General features: G+C 39.1%; 1 protein-coding gene across 5 annotated transcripts in view; it reads right to left on the bottom strand.

The window, feature by feature from the left end:
* The window catches only part of FCHSD2 (FCH and double SH3 domains 2), a 309718-nt gene that overhangs the window by 249767 nt on the left and 35885 nt on the right, over positions 1-24066 (bottom strand). For all 5 annotated transcript variants that reach the window (XM_017948727.3, XM_017948728.3, XM_021926259.2 and 2 more), the window contains one exon: positions 6705-6750. In XM_017948727.3, coding sequence (XP_017804216.1) covers positions 6705-6750 — 46 coding nt within the window. The remainder of the gene's footprint in view (positions 1-6704; positions 6751-24066) is intronic.

The raw sequence follows: 24066 nt of genomic DNA, 5'->3' as shown, positions 1-24066 counted from the left end.
TTTTTGAGATGGAGTCTCGCTCTGTCGCCCAGGCTGCAGTGCAGTGGCGCAATCTCGGCTCACGGCAAGCTCCGCCTCCCGGGTTCACGCCATTCTCCTGCCTCAGCCTCCCGAGTAGCTGGGACTACAGGCGCCCACCACCGCACCCGGCTAGTTTTTTGTATTTTTAGTAGAGACAGGGTTTCACCGTGTTAGCCAAGATGGTCTCAATCTCCTGACCTCATGATCCACCCACCTTGGCCTCCCAAAAGTATTTTTTAAAGTAACCAGCAAGGGATAGCAGGTGGGAAGCTATAAATGAAACAAATTTCGTAATGTACTGATACTAGTAGAAGCTGGGTAATAGCTAATAAGAGTTTGTTATGCTAGGCCCCGCGCAGTGGCTCACACCTGTAATCCCAGCACTTTGGGAGGCTGAGGCGGGTGGATCACGAGGTCAGGAGATCAAGACCATCCTGGCTAACACAGTGAAACCCCACCTCTACTAAAAATACAAAAAATTAGCCGGACATGGTGGTGGGCACCTGTAGTCCCAGCTACTTGGGAGGCTGAGGCAGAAGAACGACATGAACCTGGGAGGCGGAGCTTACAGTGAGCCAAGATCATGCCACTGCACTCCAGCCTGGGCAACAGAGCGAGACTCTGTCTCAAAAAAAAAAAAAAAAAAGAGTTCGTTATGCTAATTCCTTCTACTTTCACATGTTTGAAAACTTTAATAATGTTTCTTTAAAAATTAAGAAAACGCAATTTTTTTAAAAATCAATAAAATATTTGAATAAATATCTGACCACAGACTATATACAGATGGCAAATAAACACATGAAAATGATGCTTAGCATCATTAGATATTGGGTAAATACAAATTAAAACCACAATAAATACTATTACACATCTACCATAATATCAAAACTAAGAAGACTAACTATACCTAATTGTTGAGGAGGACGTGGAGCACCTAGAACTCACATATACAGCTGGTGGGAACAAACTCCTTGGAATACAGTTTGGCAGTTATTTAAAAAGTTAAAAATAATTCAGCCATTCCACTCCACTTACCCAAGAGGAATGAAACCACTTAACCATACACAAATGTTTATAGCAACTTTATTTATAATATCCAAAAAAACAGAAATAACTCACAGGTCCATCAACAGGAAAATGGATAAACTGTGGTATATCCATACAACAGAATACTTCACAGCAATAAAAAGAAATGAAATACTGATGCACACAGCAACATAAAGTACAAAATAGTTAATGCTAAATGAAGAAGCCAGCAGGGAGAGAGGGATTATAAGGATACACAAGAAAACTTTGGGGGCTTACAGATGTGTTCATTATCCTGCTTGTGATGCTAGTTTCACAGGTATGTATTCATGCCAAAATTTCTCAAATTATAAATTGTGTGGCTTATTGTGTATCAATTACATAACAATAAAGCTATTTTTTAAGTCAGTATAGGAGATTCCTTGAGTAGGAGTCAGGGCAGTAAAAGTAGGGAACAAGAGGAATTTCTGGGATGCTGTTAATGTGTTTCTTGACCTGGGTGCTAGTTATATGGATGTGTTTGCTTTGAAAATTCCTGAAGCTACATAATTATGACCTGTACACTTCTCTGTATGTATATGTCAATTTTGTTAAAGCTTATTAAAAAGAAAATGAGATACTACTATATACTCATCAAAATGTCAGTCTTTTTAATTTTAGAGAATACTAAACTTTAGCAAAGATATGAAGCAACTGGAACTCTCATACATTGCTGGTGAGAATGTAAACTGGTACAGTCACTTTGGAAAACTGGCTGTATCTACTAAAGTAGAACATACCACATGCCCAATGACCCAGCAGTTCTACTCCTAGACATATACCAAAGAGAGATATGTTCATATGTCCACCTAAAGACATGTATAAAACCTTTGCTTAGAAGCCCTAGTCAAAACTCATACAAAACAAAAACAATAGGAATTTTCTTCATCAGTATAAATCGTGATATATTCATTCAGTGGACACGATAAAGTAAAGAAGAATGAACTACTACTACATGCAACAACATGCATGAAGCTTAAAAGCTGAATACTGAATGAAAGAAATCAGACACAGAAGGGTACATATTCTATGACACCACTTAAGTTCAAAAATCAGAAATCCAAAAAATAACAACTATTCTGATAAAAAAAAAAAAAAAAAGTACCGGTTGCCATTGAAAGGTATGAATATTAACTGCTTCTGGGGCCCTGATAATGTTCTTGGGGGATAGGGGATTGTTCTTTTTTACAGACAAGGTCTCACTCTGTCACTGAGTCTGGAGTGCAGTGGTGCGATCACAGCTCACTGCACCCTTGAAATCCTGGACTCAAGTGATCCTCCTGCTTCAGTCTCCAAGTAGTTAGGACTACAGGCATGCACCACCTCGCCTGGCTAATTTTTTTTTATTTTTTAGAGATGGGGTCTCACTATGTTGTCCAGGCTGGTCTGAAACTTCTGGTCTAAAGTGATCAATCTGCTCTGGCCTCACCAAGTGTTGGGATTACAGGCATAAGCTACTGCGCCTGGCCTGCTGGTAATGTTCTATATCTTAATCTGGATAACAGTTACATGAGTGTGTTCACAAAAATTTATCAGTGTACTAAGGACTTCTCCATCTTACTACAAATAGGCTATATTTCAACTTTTTAAAATTTATCTCCCAAAATTTTAACTCTACACTAAGCCAAAAGAGGTAAGAGAAATAAATAATTTTTTTTTCTTTTTTTTTTTTGACACAGTCTTGCTCTGTTGCCCAGGCTGGACTGCGGTGGTGCCATCTCGGCTCACTGAAACCTCCGCCTTCCGTTTCAAGTGATTCTCCTGCCTCAGCCTCCCGAGTAGCTGGGACTATAGGCACCCATCACCACGCCCAGCTAATTTTTTTTGTATTTTTAGTAGAGGCAGAGTTTCACCATGTTGGCCAGACTGGTCTCGAACTCCTGACCTCGTGATCCGCCCACCTCAGCCTCCCAAAGTGCTGGGATTATAGGTGTGAGCCACTGCGCCTGGTCTAGAAGTAAATAATTTAAATAATGCAACTGTCCTCTCTGACCACATCCTGCCCTCATACAGGAAATGCAAATAAGCCTGAAATAATCAATGCATACTGGCAAAATCTACAGAAAGAATATGTTAATTATTTCAGAGGTTTCTCTACTATCGACCAGAAGTAAAAACAATGTTTACATAACCAAAGAAAGAGGATAGAAATATCTGTGTCTATATACTCAGGAAATAAGTTGAAAATTAATTGGGAAAACATTAAAGGGTAAGAACTGAGAAGGATCATCTAAAGGGCAAATGTGATAAGTAACAAAAACAGGCAGTAAACTGGCTCTCTATAAATGCGCTTGATTGTCCCAAGCAGAGACACACTAGAGCATTTTAATTTCTGCATATGATTACTTTATAAAAATTTTTTAATGCATTATTAGATACCTTACATAGTTTACATACATTGTTATATAGGATTGTATAAACAAAACCAGCTATACTCTATGTGAGAGACATTTAAATAAATTTTTCAGCCAGGCGCGGTAGCTCATGCCTCTAATTCCCAGTGCTCTGAGAGGCCGAGACAGGAGAATTACTTGAACCCAAGAGTTTGAGACCAGCCTGGGCAACAAAGTAAGACCCTTTCCCTACAAAATAAAAATACTAGATGGGCATGGTGGCACGCATCTGTAGTCCCAGCCACTCAGGAGGCTGAGGCAGGAGGATCACATGATTCCAGGAGTTCAAGATTACACTAAGCTATGATTGTACCACTGCATTCCAGTCTGGGTGATAAAGCAAGACTCTGTGTCAAAAAAAAAAGAAAGAAAGGAAAATTTTCAAGGGTAAATTTGACTTTGACCACTCTGTAAAATGTAATTCCACTGTACCTGCATACATACATATTTACACACAGATACATAGCATAAATATCTATGTGCATATATGTATTTGACCAAAAAAAAAAAAGAGCAAGTTTAAATATATCATTTAGAGTTACAAAAGTAACAAAGGTACTAAAATAGTGCCACGATTATATTGAAAAGAGTAGGCTGGAGAGGAATGGCATAGTAAGTTTCTCATTTATTATAGGTAATCACGTGATAATGTTTAGAATTGATAAAGAGTCAGTTATAAGCATATTATTTAAAGATATAGAGGCTGGGTATGGTAATTCCAGCACTTTGGGAGGCTCAGGTGGGCGGATCACCTGAGGTCAGGAGTGCAAAACCACCCTGGACAACATGGTGAAACTCTGTCTCTACTAAAAAGACAAAAATTAGCCAGGTGTGATGCAGGCACCCATAATCCCAGCTGAGGCAGGAGAATCGCTTGAACCCAGGAGGCGGAAGTTGCAGTGAGCCAAGATTGCACCACTGCACTCCGGTTTTTCCTAGGTGACAGAGCAAGAAGACTCCATCTCAAAAAAGAAAAAAAAAAAAAACTTTAAATCTTGTTACAGAAGACTATATCATATAAAAGTTTTGATTTTCTATTAAAATTTTTAAAGTACATCATAGACTTTTTTTCTTTCTTTTTATTTATTTATTTTTAGACAGGGTTTCACTCCCATCGCCTAGGCTGGAGTGCAATGGCACTATCTCAGCTCACTGCAATCTCCAGCTCCAGGGCTCGAGCAATTCTCCTGCCTCAGCCTCCCTAGTAGCTGGGATTACAACCATGTGCCACCGCACTTGGCTAAAATAGCGTATCATAGACTTTCATCTCAAATTTATAAATATATATGTAGTGTATGTTTACATGTATGAGAGTGTATTTGTAAAGGGCATCATAACTGTTGCTATTTCACAGGTTTGAGAGGATCAAACCAGATAACATACATAAAATACAGCATGGTACAAAGGATTCAATAAATGTCAGCTATCATTACTAGTATTTATTATACAGGCATAGAAAAAGCATTCAATACTGAGTGCAGTGACTCACGCCTGTAATCTCAGCACTCTGGGAGGCCGAGGTGGGTGGATCACCTGAGGTCAGGAGTTCGAGACCAGCCTGGCCAACATGGCAAAACCCCGTCTCTATTAAAAATACAAAAATCGGCTGGGTGCAGTGGCTCATGCCTGTAATCCCAGCACTTTGGGAGGCCGAGGCAGGCAGATCACACAGTCAAGAGATTGAGACCATCCTGGCCAACATGGTAAAACCCTGTCTCTACTAAAAATACAAAAAAATTAGCTGGGCGTGGTGATGTGTGCCTGTAATCTCAGCTACTCAGGAGGCTGAGGCAGGAGAATCGCTTGAACCCGGGAGGCGGAAGTTGCAGTGAGCCGAGATCGCGGCACTGCACTTCAGCCTGAACGAAAGAGTGAGACTCCATCTCAAAAAAAAAATAAAGAAAGAAAAAGCATTCAACAGAAATATTAAAACTGATGCTATTCATTATGTAAAGCACTTGATACATAATAAGCACTCAACAACTACTGATTGAACCAATGAACTAATTAGTTCTGTCTAGCTTTCAAGGAATAGGTGATTTTCTTCTAAGATTATCAAATCAAAAATAAAGGCAGACAGCTACCAAATTAACTATAATGAAATTAGAATTTTATTTAAAAATCTGACAAAGCCTAAAAGAGTCATGCCCCAATCTCTCATTATTTATAATGAGAATAACAATAGTAGCAGCAATAGTGGTTACCATGTAGAAAATTTACTCTATGCTAATTTTTCCTTTTAACAATCTCCCATATTTTAAAATTTTTGCTACAAAGACAACTTTTACAATTTGCAGAAGTAAGTAACAATTTTAGAATACTACCCCACAGATAAAGTAATTGTTTAAAGGGTCAAAATTTCCAAATTGTATTAAATTATCTTTGTACATGAAAGAGTAGTTATTAATTCTTACACAACCACAAAATGATATATCAACATAATTTTTTCTTGTCACATTTAGTAATCTGGACTGCACTAAAGGTCTAAGTAAAATTAAAGAAGGAAATGCTTCAATTTTCCTAGGAAAAGCTCCATGTCATCCACTGAAAGCATTATTACTCTTTATCAACACAGTCATAATGAGAACTAAATGCCTGATGAAAAATTAACCTTCCATAAACTGCAGAGAATGGGGCATATAAAGAAGAATAAATCAACATACTTGTAAAAAGTATCATTATTCATACTTGTAAATACTTTACAAATATTATAAATAATACCTCCTCCAGGTTTACAACCTTCTTTATAACGATTCAAACAGAGCAAAGTGGGGGATCAAAGTGAGAGAGAAGTAACAAGAAAAGGGCTGGGCACAGTGGCTCATGCCTATAATCCCAACACTTTGGGAGGCCAAGACGGGCGGATCACGAGGCCAAGAGATTGAGACTGTTCTGGCCAACATGGTGAAACCCCATCTCTACTAAAAATACAAAAATTAGCTGGGCGTGGTGGCACATGCCTGTAGTCCCAGCTACTCAGGAGGCCGAGGCAGGAGAATTGCTTGAACCTGCGAGGTGGAGGTTGCAGTGAGCCAAGATCGCGCCACTGCACTCTAGCCTGGCGACAGAGCGAGACTCCATCTCAGAAAAAAAAAAAAAAACAAGAAAGAAATAACAAGAAAAGGAAGGCATAGGGATACTATGGCTTGTCTCCAACAACTATTTCTGTCCTTAAGCCACGGAAAATAAGTATACCTAGAATGGGACCTCCAATTCCAAGCTTACCTGTGCATACTCTCTTTCAATAGCAGCCTTCTTCTGACTGAATGTCCTAAAAATACAAAGAAAAATTAATTATCAGAAGGATAACTTAATAATTTCATGTAAATCTATCAACACACCTTCAAATACTGCCTGGTAAGATATGTGAGGGAAAGGTCAATATTTTATTCATTTTTATGTCCTTAGGAATACTGCTAACAGCATGGTCTCTACAGTCAGAGGATCTACATTCAAACCCCAGCTCTACCACCAACTAGCTGTATGACCTTGGCCAAGTCACTTCACTTCTCTGTTCCTCAGTTTCCTCCTTGCTAAAATGGGGATAATAACAGTACTCACCTCATAAGGATATTATAAAATTTACTTACTTGAAATACATAAAGCACTCAAAATAGTGCCTACCACATGGTAAAATCTATATAAATGTTGGCTACTGTTACAAGAGTAGCTACTATATATTAGGCACTAAAGATGTTTACTGGACTTAACCAATGTAAGAGGGAACTAATGAAAACAAGGTGAAAATCAAATTTGATTGGCTTCTGAATATGAAAAATGCTCAAAATGGTGGAATGATGAGAGCATACTTTCCATACATGTATTATATTTCAAAGATTCTAAAGTACACCCTTTTGTTTTGTTTTGTTTTGTTTTGTTTTGTTTTTTTAGAGACAAGGTCTTATTCTGTTGCCTAGGCTGGAGTGCAGCAGTGAATGAGGTCCTAGCTCACTGCAGCCTTTAATTCCTGGCTCAAGAGATCTTCCCACCTCTGCCTCCGAAGTGGCTGGGACTACAGGTGCACACCACCACATCTGGCTAATTTTTAAATACTTCTTGTAGAGATGGAGCCTTGTTATGTTTCCCAGACTGGTCTTGAACTCCTGGCCTCAAAGCAATACTCCTGCCTTGGCCTCCCAAAGCACTGGGATTACTGGCATGAGTCAATGCACTTAGCCAGTACATCCTTTACCTATATTAACATTTATGATACTGGAATGCATCTTTTAATGATGATTGGCAGTATTTTCCTCTATCTTAATGGTATATAAAATAACAGTGTACCTTACAAACATAAGTATTGTAGAGTCAACAAAATGTGGTACTATTAACAATTTACCTTGAATATCCTGAGTTTAAAGACTTTACCAGTATGTGCCAGGAATCGGTGCTCTTAAAATCACTGCACCAGTGCAAAGACATGAGAGTAAGAAGTTGGAAAAAAAAAAAAAAAAAAAAGGAAAGCGCTGAAATAAAGAAAAAGGCAAGAAACCAAAATTCTCACCTTAGAAATCATTTAAATTCACCAAAAGACTTGATTTCTTATATAAAAATATAACTGTTTAAGATCTTATATTTGTTTTGAATAAATAACTAATTTCTTAATTTCAAAATAACAAAAGGAAGAAGTCTCATTTTAAACATAAAGATTCATGCTTATTCAAGGGTGCTTCAAATGGCCAACACAATAAAACGAAGACTATATTATCTTTTTAAATGTTTATTTTTTTTAAAAAAAGTCTCCAGTGGATTCAAGGTTAAAAAATGAGAGAGGATTCTGGGAAGATGGCAGCTTAGTCAACACCAGGAATCTGACTCCCAGGCTAGGTAACAATTGCACTGGCAGAATGAATCATGTAACCATTTTGGAACTAGGAGTCATGAAGGCTTGCAACATCCAGGGGAAGCCTTGGATGATAAATTACGATTAATTTTGGCCAATTTCAGCCCTTAGCACAGTGGTAGCCACCACCTCCCACCCCTAAAACCATGGCAGGCAATCATGCATATGTTTCTGGAGCAGCTTGCAAATAGCTACCACAGGGAGGGTGGGCAAAAAAGACCCTGACCTTAAAATATTGGGGCTCTGTGCTCTGACCTCAGATTACCACTTCTGATCATGGAGGTGCAGAAAGAGAGGGGGTGACCACTGTTGTTGCATTTCCCTCAGCATTGATGCAAGTTCCTCTCCTTCTCACTGAAGTGACTTTTGGAGGATTTAAAGAACTGACGCCTTTTCCTTCTCCCTTAATTTTTCTCTTTTTCCCCTTTTGAGAGCCAGATCTTGAAGACATTCTAAAGCAACCACATTTAAGGGAGAAATTGGAAAGTCACCACAGAAGCCCACGGGAAGGTGCAGGTTCACAAAAGATTTCAGAAGACCTGATTTTAACACCTCAGGTACAGCTCAGTACAGACCACCTAAAACATTTAAAAACTTTTTAGCTATCAAAATTAAAAAAAAAAAATCCCTGGGCAAGGAGGGAAATCTGATTTGCAGAATTACCACAATTCTGGTATTCTGGTTCAAGCTGATGTTTGGAAAAAAAAAAAAAATTAGAGCAGAGTTACCACATTATTACATTCAAATCTCCACTTTTCAACAAAAATCACAAGGCATGCTAAGAAGGAGAGAAGTATGGCCCATTCAAAGGGAAAAATAAGCCAATACAAATTGTCCCTGAAAAAGAATTGATGGCAGATCTACTAAACAAAGATACTAAAACAATGGTTTTAAAAATGTTCAAAGAATTAAAGGTCAAAATGGTAAAACTAAAGAAAACTATGTGTGGGCAAATTGTAAATATGAAAAGAAAGCAGTGCTATGGGGGAAATTTATAGCTTCAAATACCTACATTATTTTACAAGATGAGGCTGGGCGCAGTGACTCACGCCTGTAATCCCAGCATTTTGAGAGATAGAGGTGGGTGGATCACTTGAGGCCAGGAGTTGGAGACAGGCTTGGCCAACATGGCAAAACTCCGTCTTTACTCAAAATACAAAAATTAGCCGGGCAAGTGGCGCATGCCTATAGTCCCAGCTACTCAGGAGGCTAAGGCAGAAGAATTGCTTGAGCCCGGGAGGCAGGGGTTTCAGTGAGCCAAGACAGCACCACTGCACTCCAGCCTGGGCAAGAGAGCAAGACTCCATCTCAAAACAAACAAACAAAAAAACACAAAAGATCAATCTCAAATCAACAACCTAACTTTACAGCTTAAGGAACTAGAAAAAGAACAAATTAAACCCCAAGTGAGCAGAAAGAAGGAAATATTAATAATAAAGATTAGAAAAGAGATAAACGAAGACAGTAGAAAAATAATACAGAAAATCAATGAAACCAAAAGTTGGTTCTTCAGAAAGACCAACAAAATTGACAAACTTTACCTAGATGGACTTATAGAAAAAAAGGGAAAACACTAATTACCAAAATCAGAAATGAAATAAACACTACTACTGTTCTATAGAAGTAAAAAGATTGTAAGAGTATTATAAGCAACTGTACACCAGCAAATTAGATAACCTAAATGAAAACAGGGAAGTAATCCAAGTGTCCAAGAAATGAATGGATAAATACAATGTGTTATATACAATGAAATACTATTCAGCTTTAAAAAGGAAGACAAATCTGATATATGCTACAATATGGATGAACCTTAAGAATATTATGCAAAGTGAAGTAAGTAAATCAAAACAACACAAATATTGTATGATTCCATTATAACAAAGTCCACCACAGTTAGCACCAAAAACAGCCTCAGACCAGGAAGAGCATTGTATCATAGGAATGACAGCTCATGCATGGTGCCTGAGACGCCTCCATGGGACAAGATGTAGGCAGAGGAATAATAATATTGATGGTCGGCCCGGGTCACGGTGGCTCAAACCTGTAATCCCACAGCACTTTGGGGAGGAGGCTGAGATGGTGGATCACGAAGATCAGGAGGGTGAGACCATCCTGGCTAACACAGGTGGCGAAACCCATCTCTACTAAATACCACAAAAACTGGCAGGCTGGCGAGGTGGCCGGGCGCCTGTAGTCCCAGCTGCTCAGGAGGCTAGAGGCAGGAGAATAGGCGTAAGCCAGGGCCGGGCTGCAGTGAAGCGAGATCCGACCCTGCACTCCAGCCTGGGAAACAGAGACGAAACTCTGTCTCAAAAATAAAAATAAAAATAAAAATAATATCATAATACGGTGATTCTACTCCATGAGGCATGGATTGGCATATATGTGTCTTTATTTTTTGACAAAATTTTTTAAAGTACAAAAATAAAATTTGAAACTAGTCAAAAAAGCTTATAAGATATAAAGAAAATATTTTATATAGTTGGCCCTGCAATGTGTTTTAAATAAAGTGTTGTTTCAAGAGTAAAAAACTTTTAATTTACAAGTTTATAAAAAGTAAAAAGTTACTAGTAAGCTAAGGATTAATTTATTTATTGCTAGAAGAAAAGAAGGTTTGCTGAACTTTGGGCTGGTGAACGTCCCAGCAGGCTTTGGGACAGGCAGAGTGGATCACTTGAGGTCAGGGGTTTAGGACCCAGCCCACAGCCAGCATGGGTGAGGCTCCGTCTCCTGCTAAAAATACCGTTAGCCAGGCATGGTGGCATGCCTGTAGTAAAAACCACAATGAGATATCATCTCACACCAGTTAGAATGGTGATCATAAAAAAGTCAGGAAAAAAACAGATGCTAGAAAGGATGTGGAGAAATAGGAACATTTTTAGACTCTTGGGGGAAGTGTAAACTAGTTCAACCATTGTGGAAGACAGTGTGGCAATTCCTCAAGGATCTAGAACTAGAAATACCATTTGACCCAGCCATCCCATTACTGGGTATATATCCAAAGGATTATAAATCATGCTGCTATAAAGACACATGCACACGTATGTTTACTGCAGCACTATTCACAATAGCAAAGACTTGGAACCAACCCAAATACCCATTAAGGATAGACTGGATTAAGAAAATGTGGCACATAAACACCATGGAATACTACACAGCCATAAAAAAGGATGAGTTCACGTCCTTTGTACAGACACGGATGAAGCTGGAAACCATCATTCTCAGCAAACTATCCTAAGGACAGAAAACCAAACACCGCATGTTCTCACTCATAGGTGGGAATTGAACAATGAGAATACTTGGACACAGGAAGGTGAACATCACACACTGGGGCCTGTCGGGGGCGGGGGGAGAGGGGAGGGATAGCATTAGGAGATATATCTAATGTAAATGACGAGTTAATGGGTGCAGCACACCAACATGGCACATGTATGCATATGTAACAAACCTGCACATTGTGCACATGTACCCTAGAACTTAAAGTATTATAATAAATAAATAAATGAAAAAAAATTGTACTAAGAAATTATGACCAGCACTATCAAATGTTATCTCGCTACCCACTACAAATACCCGAGCAAACGACACTAATTAAAATGAACTAGCTCACATTTTTACCATTTAAACATTTTTTAAAAATCTAAAAATCCTACCTATATATTGTAGATGATTGGATTTTTTGTATCTCACAAAAGACAAAAGGAAATATGTAAATTATGTATTTATTACCCTTTTAAGTTTATACATAACTCATTTTAAAATAAGGACATTTAAAATAAGTCCACAAGAAAAAGGAATAGCTTCTGTACCCTTGATGTGCATATCAACTAATTTAAATATTCTCAGTAGCATTTTTAGTTTTAGTAAAAAGTTACTTGTCTACCAACTAATTTCCTGTTTTAAAGCAAAAAAACAAATCTGGGATACCAACTACTCAAAATTCACATAACATATATTTGGAAATCTATTCATTATAATGTATCATTATATATCAAGAGAGCACAGCAAAAGAAACCTGATAATCTCCATATAAGATGAAAGGCATTTGCTAAAATTCTGAATCAATGTCTCATAAAACTTTTAAAAAATATTAATGGGTGCTATAACAAAACAAACAATAACAAGTATTGGCAAGTATGTGAAGAAATCAGAACTCTCATACAGTGCTAGTGGAAATGTAAATGGTGCAGGTTCTGTGGAAAACAGTCTGGGAATTCCCAAACTGGTTAAACACATCATTAGCATATGATTCAACAATTCTATTCCTAGGTGTCTATCCAGGAAAACTTAAAACACATGTCCACACAAAAACTGGTAAATAAATGTTCACCGCAGCATTATTCATAATATCCAAACAGTGCAAACAACCCTCATGTCCATCAACTGATGAATGTATAAACAAGATGTGATATATTTATATAATGGAATGTTATTCAGCCATAAGAAGGAATGAAGCACTGACACATGCTACAATATGGATGAACCTCAATAACATAAGTGAAAGAAAACGGATGCAAAAGGCCAAATATTTTAGAATTTCATTTATACAAAGTGTCTACAATGAGCAAGTCCAGAGAGACAAAAAGTAAATTAGTGATTGCCAAGGCCTGGGAGATTGAGAAAAACTTTGCCATTAATCCAAAAGTACAGTTTTTTTCTTTAACTGGATAAACATTTTCATACAGAAAAATGAGCATGTAAAAAGAGCCACAAAAATTCTGAGAAAGAGTAATATTAAAAAAAAAAAAAGCCTACCCTTACCAGATGTTAAAAATTTTAAAGTGACAGTAATTAAAATAGCTTGGTAAAGGAACATAAGTAGACAGAGTAATAAAACATAAGTTAGGAATCAGGAATATATCTAAATGTATCTAGAAATTTAGTAACTGAAAATTCTGAGGGCAAAAAAGATGCATTATCAGTAAATTGTGTTGGGATAACTTGATAGAAAGATCTAATGTTAAGTAAACAAAAAATGTACAGAATAATGTATACTATCTTTTCAAATAAAAACGTTTACACATATATATATGGTAATTATAATACTTCTCAATTACAGCATTTCCTCATGTGAAAATCCATCCTGTGCAAAAATGCCTACTCTGGTTCCCTTAGAAATCACTGTGACAGAACTCCCTAAAATATTACACATGAGACTAGCCTAACAAGGGCTCCACATGAAGAAACTGGCAGCAGCAGTAGAAGAAAGACCTTCTACTACATTCCTGTTTGTACTATTTGAATGTAAACTAAGTGCATATGTATAATGCATATTTTTATTGAGATGAAATTCACATAATATACAATCAACTGTTTTAAAGTGAACAACTCAGTGACATTTAGTGCATTCACAAATGTTGTACAACCACTACCATCTCTCCCTAATTTCAAACTTTTTCATCACCCCAGAACACTCCAGACCCATTAAATAATCACACTTCATTCCCCTTTCTTCTCCTCCCTTGTCAACTACTAATCTAATTTCTTGTCTCTACAAATTTGCCTATTCTGGGTATTTCATATGAAAGAAATTATATGTGACCTTTTGTGTCTGACTTCATTCATTTAGCATACATTTGTAAGGTTTATACAAGTTGTAGTATATATCAATACTTCATTTCTTTTTATGGTTGAATAATGTTCCATTTTATGGGTATACCACAATTTGTTTATTCATTCATTTATTGATAGACATTTGGGTTTCCACATCTTGAGTATTATGGATAAAAATGCTGCTATCCACATTCATGTATAAATCTGTATGTAAAGATACATTTTTAGGCCAGGCGCACTGGCTCACACCTGTAATCTCAGCACTTCGGGAGGCCAAGGCAGGCAGATCACTTGAGGTCAGGAGTTTGAGACCAGCCTGGCCAACATGGTGAAATCCCATCTCCACTAAAAAATACAAAAAAAATTGGGCCAGGTGTAGTGGCAGTTGCCTGTAATCCCAGCTACACGGGAGGCTAAGGCAGGAGAATCACTTGAACCCGGGAGGTGGAGGCTGCAGTGAGCCAAGATCGTGCCACTGCACTCCAGCCTGGGCCACACAGCAAGACTCCATCTCAAAAAAAAAAAAAAAAGAAAAGAAAAGAAAAGAAAGCAAATACCACTTTCAGGCAGACTTATAGAATGTCAAACCACATTCACATAATGCAGTTCTTCTGAAGTTGTTTTTTTTTTTTGAGATCGAGTCTTTCAATGCCTCAGGCTGGAGTGCAGGTGGGAGCCGACTGCCTGTTTAAAGCCTCATTCTGGTGCCCACGCCGCATTCTCCTGCCTCAGCCTCCCGAGTAGCTGGGACTACAGGCGCCTCGCCACCTCACCAAGGTTTTTATTTCTTGGCCAGGACGGGCTTCACTCAGGCATAGGATGGTTCTGACCCCACCTCGCGGATCCGCCTGTCTCGCCCTGCTGGGATTACAGGCTTGAGCCACCGCGCCCGGCCCCAGCTAAGTTTCTTAAAAGGACCAGTAGGCTCATGATTTCACGTTCTAGCAAATGTGGTCTTTTCCACTTGGAATTTCTTCCCCTGTTACTTGGCCTAACTCTTCCTCATTCTTTAAAACCTAGCTGAGGCTGGGCGTGGGGGCTCACACCTGTAATCCCAGCACTTAGGGAGGCCAAGGCAGGTGGATGACTTGAGATCAGGAGTTCGTGACCAGCCTGGTCAGCATGGTGAAACCCCATCTCTACTAAAAATACAAAAAATTAGCTGGGCGTGGTGGTGTGCACCTGTAATCCCAGCTACTCAGGAGGCTGAGGCAGGAGAATGGTTTGAACCTGGGAAGCGGAGGTTGCAGAGAGCTGAAATTGTGTCACTGCACTCCAGCCTGAGCGACAGACTCAGTCTCAAAAAAACAAACAAAAACAAAAACAAAAAAACCTAGCTGAAAATATGATCTCATCTGAGAAGACCTCCTGAATTCCACTTGTGATCCAGATATACCTCCTCTGAGATCCTCCAGCATCTTCTTTTTTAGAGGTAGGGTGTTGCTCCATCACTAAGGCTGGAGTGTAGTGGTGCAACCATAGCTCACAGCAGACTCTAACACATGAGATGAAGTCATCCTCCCTCCTTAGCCTCCCAAATAGCTGGGACTACAGGTGCACATCACCACACCTGGCTAATTTTTTAAAATTTTTTTGTAGAGATGGGGTCTTGCTATGTTGCTGAGGCTGATCTCAAACTTCTGGCTTCCAGTGATTCTTCCGCCTCAGCTTCCCAAAGTGCTAGGATTACAGGTGTGAGCCACCACACCTGGCTGATGAATGTTAAGAATAAAGATAGGACTGGGTGCGGTGGCTCGTGCCTGTAATCCCAACACTTTGGGAGGCTGAGTCAGGCGGACAACCTGAGGTCAGGAGTTCAAGCCCAGTCTGACCAACATGGCAAAACCCTGTTTCTACTAAAAATACAAAAATTAGCCAGGTGTGGTGGCGCACATCTGTAATCCCAGCTACCCGGGAGGCTGAGGCAAGAGAATCACTTGAACCCCGGAGGCAAAAGTTGCAATGAACCAAGACTGCACCAATGAACTCCAGCCTGGGCTAGAGAGCGAGACTCTGTCTCTCCGCACCAAAAAAAAAAAAAGAAAGAAAGAATAAACAAATCTACCAGAATGGTAAAAATTAGACTGAACTATAGCAATAAGGATAAAGGGCAATGAAACTCTAACATGTTGTTAGTGGGAATGTAAAATGGTACAACCACTTGGGGAAAAGTCTGGTCTTACATTAAACTTACAATTATTTTGATATAACAATTCCAATACTAGTTATATACCAAGGGAAATGAAAACATTTCCACAAAAACACTTGTACAAAAATATTTACACCATCTTTAGTCATAAATAGCCAAAAACAGTCCAGTTGTCCATCAATGGGATCATGGATAAACAGTAACATATTTATTCTTAAATGGAGTAAAGCTCAGTAACAAAAACAAACAAGATGACCACTTCATTTTTGCTACCATACTTTTATAAATGACACTGCTTAAATATACCTAATATTAGTATATAAAAATATTTTTAGCATGGGCAGCAAACTTGTGTAAGGGAACTAGTGCTTTTATTACCAGCAAATTGATAATTGTTTCATAAAGAAATCTCTTAATTTTGTTCTGGAATACAGTAGCTGTTTGTAAAGGTATTATTACAGTAAATATTGCAATAGCACTAAAATGATGACCTGAGAATACAAACAAAAAAATTTTTTTAACAAGACAAGCAGAACAAACAACTGAAGCCATGTAAGTCTGGCAGAAAGCAAATTATTTGGCTCCTAATAAAAAATATTACTTCTCTAACATCCATTGAATATCTTCTGGATTTCATGTATTCTACTAAATATGCACTGAGAATATAAAGATGAATGAAACACAGACCGTGCTCTCAAAGTATTCATTTGAATACAGTATAAACAGATGACGCCAAGGCCCACAAATGCTATAGTTACAGAATGAAAACTAGAAGTCTTCTTATTTCACATAATTAGGTGATCTTGAGCAAGTTAACTTTCCTGACTGTGCTTCAGTTTCCTATCAATAATATGGTAATAAAAAGAAAACCTACCTCATAGGATTATTATGAGTATTAATTAAGTACATATTTATAAAGGACTTGGGGTAAACTTGGCACACAGCAAATGCTATTAAAAATATTTGCTAAATAAGTGACAATATCACATTCCACAGCTTATAAATATGAAATCTAATTCAGTTTTAACATTTTCAGTAAATGAATGTGCAAAACACTAACAAAAAATACATTTTAAGTCCTTCTCGTCTTAAATAACAAAGAAAAGTCAGAATCTCCCCACTCCTCCAGTCAGAAATCACCCAAAAGAAACAAAGAGAGTAAGAAACATAACTGGAAATATGATCTCCAATAAAACTAGGAAACATATGTATGGACATATAAGGGAATGATATGCCAAAAGGAGAGACAATCTGCAACAAGAGTGGAAAGGTAAGGCACAAGGCTCCAAAACTCAAAGTGGGAATACCTTCCTACAAGCATACTTCCTGAGGTATTAAACTTAAATTCTGCATTTGCAACAACAAAAGCAGGGAACGTGGGCTGGCAGAGGAAGCTTTCCTGTTCATAGTTTGAAGAAGTAGAGGAGACAGAACTAAATAAGGAATTACACAAACAAGCCACGCTGGCAGAAACTGAGTTGCTGGTGTGGCAAAAAGATAGTGAGAGAGCCTACACTATGAACAGCCTGCAGCAGCAATCTTCACTGACTGGCTGAGGATAAATTAAAAATAAAAAATTTAATTATGCACTAAACCTGCTCACAAAGAAAACTGCTGTAAATTTGAAAGACACAACCCTGAGCTACCAATATCTAATATCCTAAAGTGTTATAGGAAAAAAAAAAAAAAACTTCTCATTCAAAAATAAACCACCATAAAGGAAGCAGGAACGAGATATCTAAACAAATGTAAAATTTTTAAGAGAAGAAAAAAACAGAACAGGAAAAACACGGTAGTGAAAGGACACTCATGAGCAACATGCTGCCATGAAAGAGATAATACGTAACCAAACATTTAAAATGAATTTTTAAACTTCTTGTATTTAAAAAAGAAAGCAAGCAGGGCACAGTGGCTCACACCTGTAATCCCAGCACTTAGGGAGGCCGAGGCAGGTGGATCACTCGAGGTCAGGAGTTTGAGACCAGCCTGGCCAACATGATGAAACCCCGCCTCTACTAAAAATACAAAAAAATTAGCCAGGTATGGTGGTGGGCGCCTGTAATTCCAGCTACTCGTAAGGCTGGGACAGGAGAATCGCCTGAACATGGGAGGCGGACGTTGCAGTGAGCCGAGATCGCGCTGCTGCACTCCAGCCTGGGTGACAGAGCAAGACTCCATCTCAAAATAAAAAAAAAAAGAAGAAAAGAAAAAGAAAAAGGAAAGGAAAGGGGAAGAAAGGAAAAGAAAAGAAAGCAAAGACCACTTCCAGATAGAATTATAGAATGTCAAACCACAAGAGAATAGCAATGGTAAAAAGGTGTATTCTTGTGTTCTTCCTGAACTTATAGGGAAAGTGTTCAGTCTTTCACCACTGAGTACAATGTTACTGTGGGCCTGTCATATGTGCCCTTTAACATGTGAAGGATGTTTCCCCAGCCTAGACTGTGTCACTACACTGCAGCTTGGGGTACAGAGTTTCCTTCCATTCCTAGTTTTCTGAGTCTTTTTTATCATGAAAGACTGTTAAATTATGTCAAATGCTTTTTCTGCCTCTACTGAGATAATCATGTGGTTCTGTCCTTCCTCTTATTAATGTGATGTATTTCACTGACAGACTTTTTTTTTTTTTTTTGAGACAGGGTCTCACTCTGGTCATCCAGGCTGGAGCACAGTGGCACAATCTCAGCTCACTGCAGCCTCGACTTCCCAGGCTCAAGCAATCCTCCCACCTCAGCCTCCCAAATACCTAGAACTACAGGTATGCACCACTAGGTCTGGCTAAATTTTGTATTTTTTTGTAGAGATGGGGTTTCACCACGTTGCCCAGGCTGGTCTTGAACTTGTGAGCTCAAGCCATGCACCTGCCTCAGCCTCCCAGGTGGCTCCCTGGGATTACAGGCGTGTAATCCCACTTGGTGATGGTAGATAATCCTTTTAATGATTTGTTATTAGATTCAGTTTCCTAGTTTTTTGTTTGTTTGTTTGTTTGTTTTTGCATCTCTCTTCACAAGAAATAGTAGTCTGTAATTTTCTTCTGGTATCTCTGTTTGATTTTTGTATAAGGGTAAAAACAGCCTCACAGAATATGTTAGAAGCATTCCCTTTTCTTCTGTTTTTTGGAAGAGTTTTAGTAGGATTGGTGTTAATTCATCATTAACTGTTTGGTAGAATTCACCAGTGGAACCATCTAGTCCTAGTATTTCTTGTGAAGTTTTTTTTTTTCCCCCTAATTACTGATTCAATCTCTTCACTTGTTATTGAGAATTTCTATTTTTTTCTGTAATTAGTTTTAGTAATTTGTGTTTTTCTGAGATTTATCTAGTTCACCTAAATTATCTAATTTTTTAAGAAGATTATTCATGTTATTCCCTTATAATCCTTTTAGTTTCTGTAAGGTAGTAGTATTCCCACTGTATTTTCTGTTTGTACACGATCTATCTGTCTATCTATTTTACAGACAGAGTCTTGCTATGTTATCCCAGTTAGGCTCAAACTCCTGGGCTTAAGTGATCCTCCTGCCTCGGCCTCCAAGTAGCTAGGACTACACTTGCATAGGCCATGGTGCCCAGCTCTTCTTTTAATCTAAGGTTTGTCAATTTGTTATCTTTTCAAAGTACCACCTTTAGTTTCATTGATTCTCTTCATCATTTTTCTACTCTATGTCATTTTTCTCTGATCTAACCTTTATTATTTTTTCCTTTTGGGTTTAGCTTGCTCTTTTTCTAATTCTTAGGGTATAAAGCTAGGTTGTTAACTTGAGATCTTTCTTCTTTTTTAACACAGGCATTTACAGCCGTAAGTTTTCCCTGAATACTAGTTTCACAGCATATCATAAGTTTTGGTATTGTATATTTTTTTGTTCTCGTTTGTCTCCAAGTATTTTCTAATCTCCCTAATGACTTTTTTAACCTACTCATTGTTTAAGAGTATGTTTAATTTCTACATATTTGCATATTTTCCATTTCCTTCTATTAATTGATTTCTAGCTTCATTCCACTATGGGTAAAGAAGATACTTGATAAGATTTTGATCTTTTAAAATTAACTGATAATTGCTTATAATCTAACATATGATCTATCCTGGAAAATGTTTTATGTGTACTTGAGAAAAATATACACTCTACTTCATTGGGTGGAGTGTTCTACACATAACTGTTGGGTCTAATTTGTTTACAGTATGGTTAATTGGAACAGAATTGATAGTCCAGAAAAAAAAAATAAACACATATGATCAGCTGATTTTCAACAAGGGTGCCAAGAGCACTAAATTGAGAAAGAATAGTCTCTTCAACAAATGGTGCCAAGAAAACAAGATTTCCACATGCAAAAAATGAAAGTGGATCCCTATCTCATTTCAAATATAAAATTTAAAATGGCTCAAAGATCTAAATGTAACAGCTAAAACTATAAAACTCTTAAAAGAAAACACAGGGGCGATTCTTCACGATCTTGGATTTTACAATGCATTCCTAGATGGGAAACCAAAAGCACAAACAACAAAGAAAAAACAGGTAAAATGGACTTCATCAAAATTTAAGTCCAGGTGCCAGTGGCTCACCCCTGTAATCTCAACACTTCAGGAGACTGAAGCAGGAGGATCACCTGAGACCAGGAGTTCAAAACCAGCCTTGGCCACATAGTAAGACACCATCTCTACAAAATAAAAAAACTAATTAGCCGGAGGTGGTGGTACATGCCTATTGCCCAGCTACTCAGGAGGCTGAGGTGGAAGAATCACTGAGCCCAGGAGTTCAAGGTTGCAGTAAGCTATGATTGTGCCACTGCACTCCAGCCTTGCCAATGGAGCAAGACCCTGCTTCCAAAAATAAACACACAACGAGGTACTACTTCCTACCCACTAGGATGGCTGTAAAACAAAAACAAACAAACAAACAAACAAAAAAGAAAATAATAAGCATTGGCCAGGATGTGAAGAAATTAGAACCCTCATGCACTGCTGGTGAGAACATAAAATTATGTACGTGCTACAGAAAACAGCTTGGCAGTTCCTCAAAAAGTTAAACACTGTATTACTATATGACACAACAATTCCAACCCGAGGTATATACTCGAGAGAAAACAAATGCTAAACAAAAATTTGCACACAAATGTTCATAACAGCATTACTCATAACAGTCAAAAAGTGGGAGAAAAAAGCAAAACCAAACATCCACCAACGGATGAATGGATAAATAAAATGTGGTATATACATACAACCGAGTATTATCCAGTCACAAAAGCTGTCAAACACTGATACGGCCCGGGCACCCCGAGCAGTCAGGCGTTGGGCTTTGCGGCGCTCGCCACCCTGGTTCTTCTGCACCCTCGGTCCAGCTGGGGCTGTCAAGCCGGACCAAAAAGGCTGTTTCCCCACGGTTTCCAGTGAGTGGCTGATCCAGCCGGGGCTGTGGCTAGAAAGACAGCGAAGGGAAACCGGGAGAGGTGACACCACCATTTTCTTCCCACCTCATCTTCCTTCACTGGCCTCTCGGTCACTCCGAGGGGGCTGTCGGCACCCGCCTCTGCCCCATCCCCGTCCCCCACTAATGAGGCCTTTCCCGAGCTCTAAGTTTCCCCAGAAGATGTGCCGTTTGTCATAAAAGCACTCATAGCATTTAAGCGCTAATCTTCGACGGCTGCCTTCCCTGACGCACCCTGGAAGGCATGTTGTTGGCCTGACACTTCTCAGTCCTTCCGCTTCCTACAGTGGCTGTGACGCCCCGCGATTCCTCACTGGAAACGTGCGGCCCCCACCACCCTTCTCACTCCAGCTCTTTGTGAACACACCCTCTGTTTCAGAATCCCATCTCCTTGTCACCAAAACGTACCAAGGACCATTCCTCTTCACGTCCCTTCCTCCCTTCTCAAGAAAACCCTTCTCATATTAATAACAACAATTAAAAGAGTCCCTTAAGAGGAAGGCACTGACCTAAGCGTTTTACGCGTTTTTTGTTTTGTTTTGTTTTTTGGGGGTTTTTTTGCCGTTGTTGTTCTTCTGAGACGGAGTTTCACCCTTGTTGCTCAAGCTGGAGTGCAGTGATGCGATCTCGGCTCACTGCAACCTCCATCTCCCGGGTTCAAGCGATTCTCCTGCCTCAGCCTCCAGAGTAGCTGGGATTACAGACACGCGCCACCACGCCCAGCTAATTTTGTATTTTTAGTAGAGACGGGGTTTCTCCATGTTGGTCAGGCAGATCTGGAACTCTCAACCTCTGGTGATCCGCCCACCTCAGCCTCCCAAAGTGCTGGAATTACAGGTGTGAGCCACCGTGCTCCGCCTACATGCATTTTATTTAATCTTCCTATGACAGTCCTTAGGTAGGCAGAAATGAGAAAACTGAGGCACAGAAAAGTTAAATAATTTGCCCAAGGCAACGCAGGTTAGATGTGGTAACACTGAAATTCGAATCTACTGGGTAGCTGACTCTAAATCTGGTGCTATTATCATTCGTTTCTCTTTCCCAAATACTGGGCATTGCTCTTTTTCTAGATGGTTCTACATGGGATTTTTTTCCCCCTTAATGCTGTTTAGAGGTCCTTCTTGAGAAATTCGGCTTCTGTCTGATAACCCTTTTCTCAGAGCTCTCCTCACACAGACCCTTGTTTTTTACCAAGTGTCTAAGCTCTGAGCTTAATATTTTGCATGTCCAAAATGTGCTTATGCTTCCTTTAAAAAGTAACCCTAAGCCAGTACCCACTAACCAGCCCCCTTCCTCTACCTCAATACGATGCTCATTATCATTATCCCTGTTCCCAGCAAACATTTGAGATAACTGGGGTTTCAAAGAACCCTGAGGTTTAGTTCCAACCTGAAGAAGAAACATGACATTTATTCATAAAAAGGCCACATAAAATAGCAGATAAATGCCATCTCAGTTGCACAGAAAATAAATTCCATAAGAGCAACTTTGGACAAATCAGATAAGTGCTAGATTGTTTATTCATCTGTAGAATGTTAAGGTTAAAATATTATACATCTAAGTTCAGAGAAAGGAGTGATAACTCTGTACTGAGGTGGGAACTACTGAGGGAGGTAAAGGCTGTACTCTTGTTGCTGTTGTTTTAGAGACAGGGTCTCACTCTGTCACCCAGGCTGGAGTGCAGTGATACGATCATGGCTCACTGCAGTCTCCACCTCCTGGGCTCAAGATCCTCCCACCTCAGCCTCCCGAGTAGCTGGGACTACAGGTGCACACACCATGCCCAGCTAATTTTTGTATTTTTTGTAAAGACAGGGTCTTACTATGTTGCCCAGGGTAGTATGGAACTCCTGACTTCAAATGATCCTCCCACTTTGGCCTCCCAAAGTGCTAGGATTACAAATGTGAGCCACTGCACAACCCGCCGCCCCCCCCAAAAAAAACACAACACTACAAAACAAAACAAAACAAAGAAAAACACTGATACCTATTCCAACACAGATGAACCTCAAAAACACTATACTAAGTACAAGAAGCCAGTCACCAAAGGCCAATGTATTAGTAAGTTTCTCCAGAAAAAAAATATATTGTGTCTATGTATAGAAACAGATTTGCTTTCAAGGAATTGGCTCACAAGATTATGAAGGCTGGCAAGTCCAAAATCTGCAGGATAGGCCAGAAGCTGGAGACCCAGAGAAAATCCAATGCTACAATTCAAGTTTGCAGGCCATCAGGCTGAAGAGCATATTTTTAAATATGAACAAAAGATTTGAATTGGCACTTCATTAAAAACTTATCCAAATAATTTGTAACAATGAAAAGATGCTTAACATCATTAGTCATCAGGGAAATGCAAATTAAATGAGATACCACTGAACACCCACTAGAATGACTAAAGTTAAGAAAACTACCAATTCCAGGCCAGGCACGGTGGCTCACATCTGTAATCCCAGCACTTTGGGAGGCCGAGGCGGGTGGATCACGAGGTCAGGAGATCAAGACCATCCTGGCTAACATGGTGAAACCCCGTCTCTACTAAAAATACAAAAAATTAGCCAGGTGTGGTGGCAGGTGCCTGTAGTCCCAGCTACTCGGGAGGCTGAGGGAAGAGAATAGCATGAAC

This window comes from Papio anubis, chromosome 12, assembly GCF_008728515.1.
Source record: "Papio anubis isolate 15944 chromosome 12, Panubis1.0, whole genome shotgun sequence".
Classification (NCBI taxonomy): domain Eukaryota; kingdom Metazoa; phylum Chordata; class Mammalia; order Primates; family Cercopithecidae; genus Papio; species Papio anubis.
The sequence above is the reverse complement of the archived record's forward strand: the minus strand, read 5'-3'. Positions and strand labels throughout refer to the sequence as shown.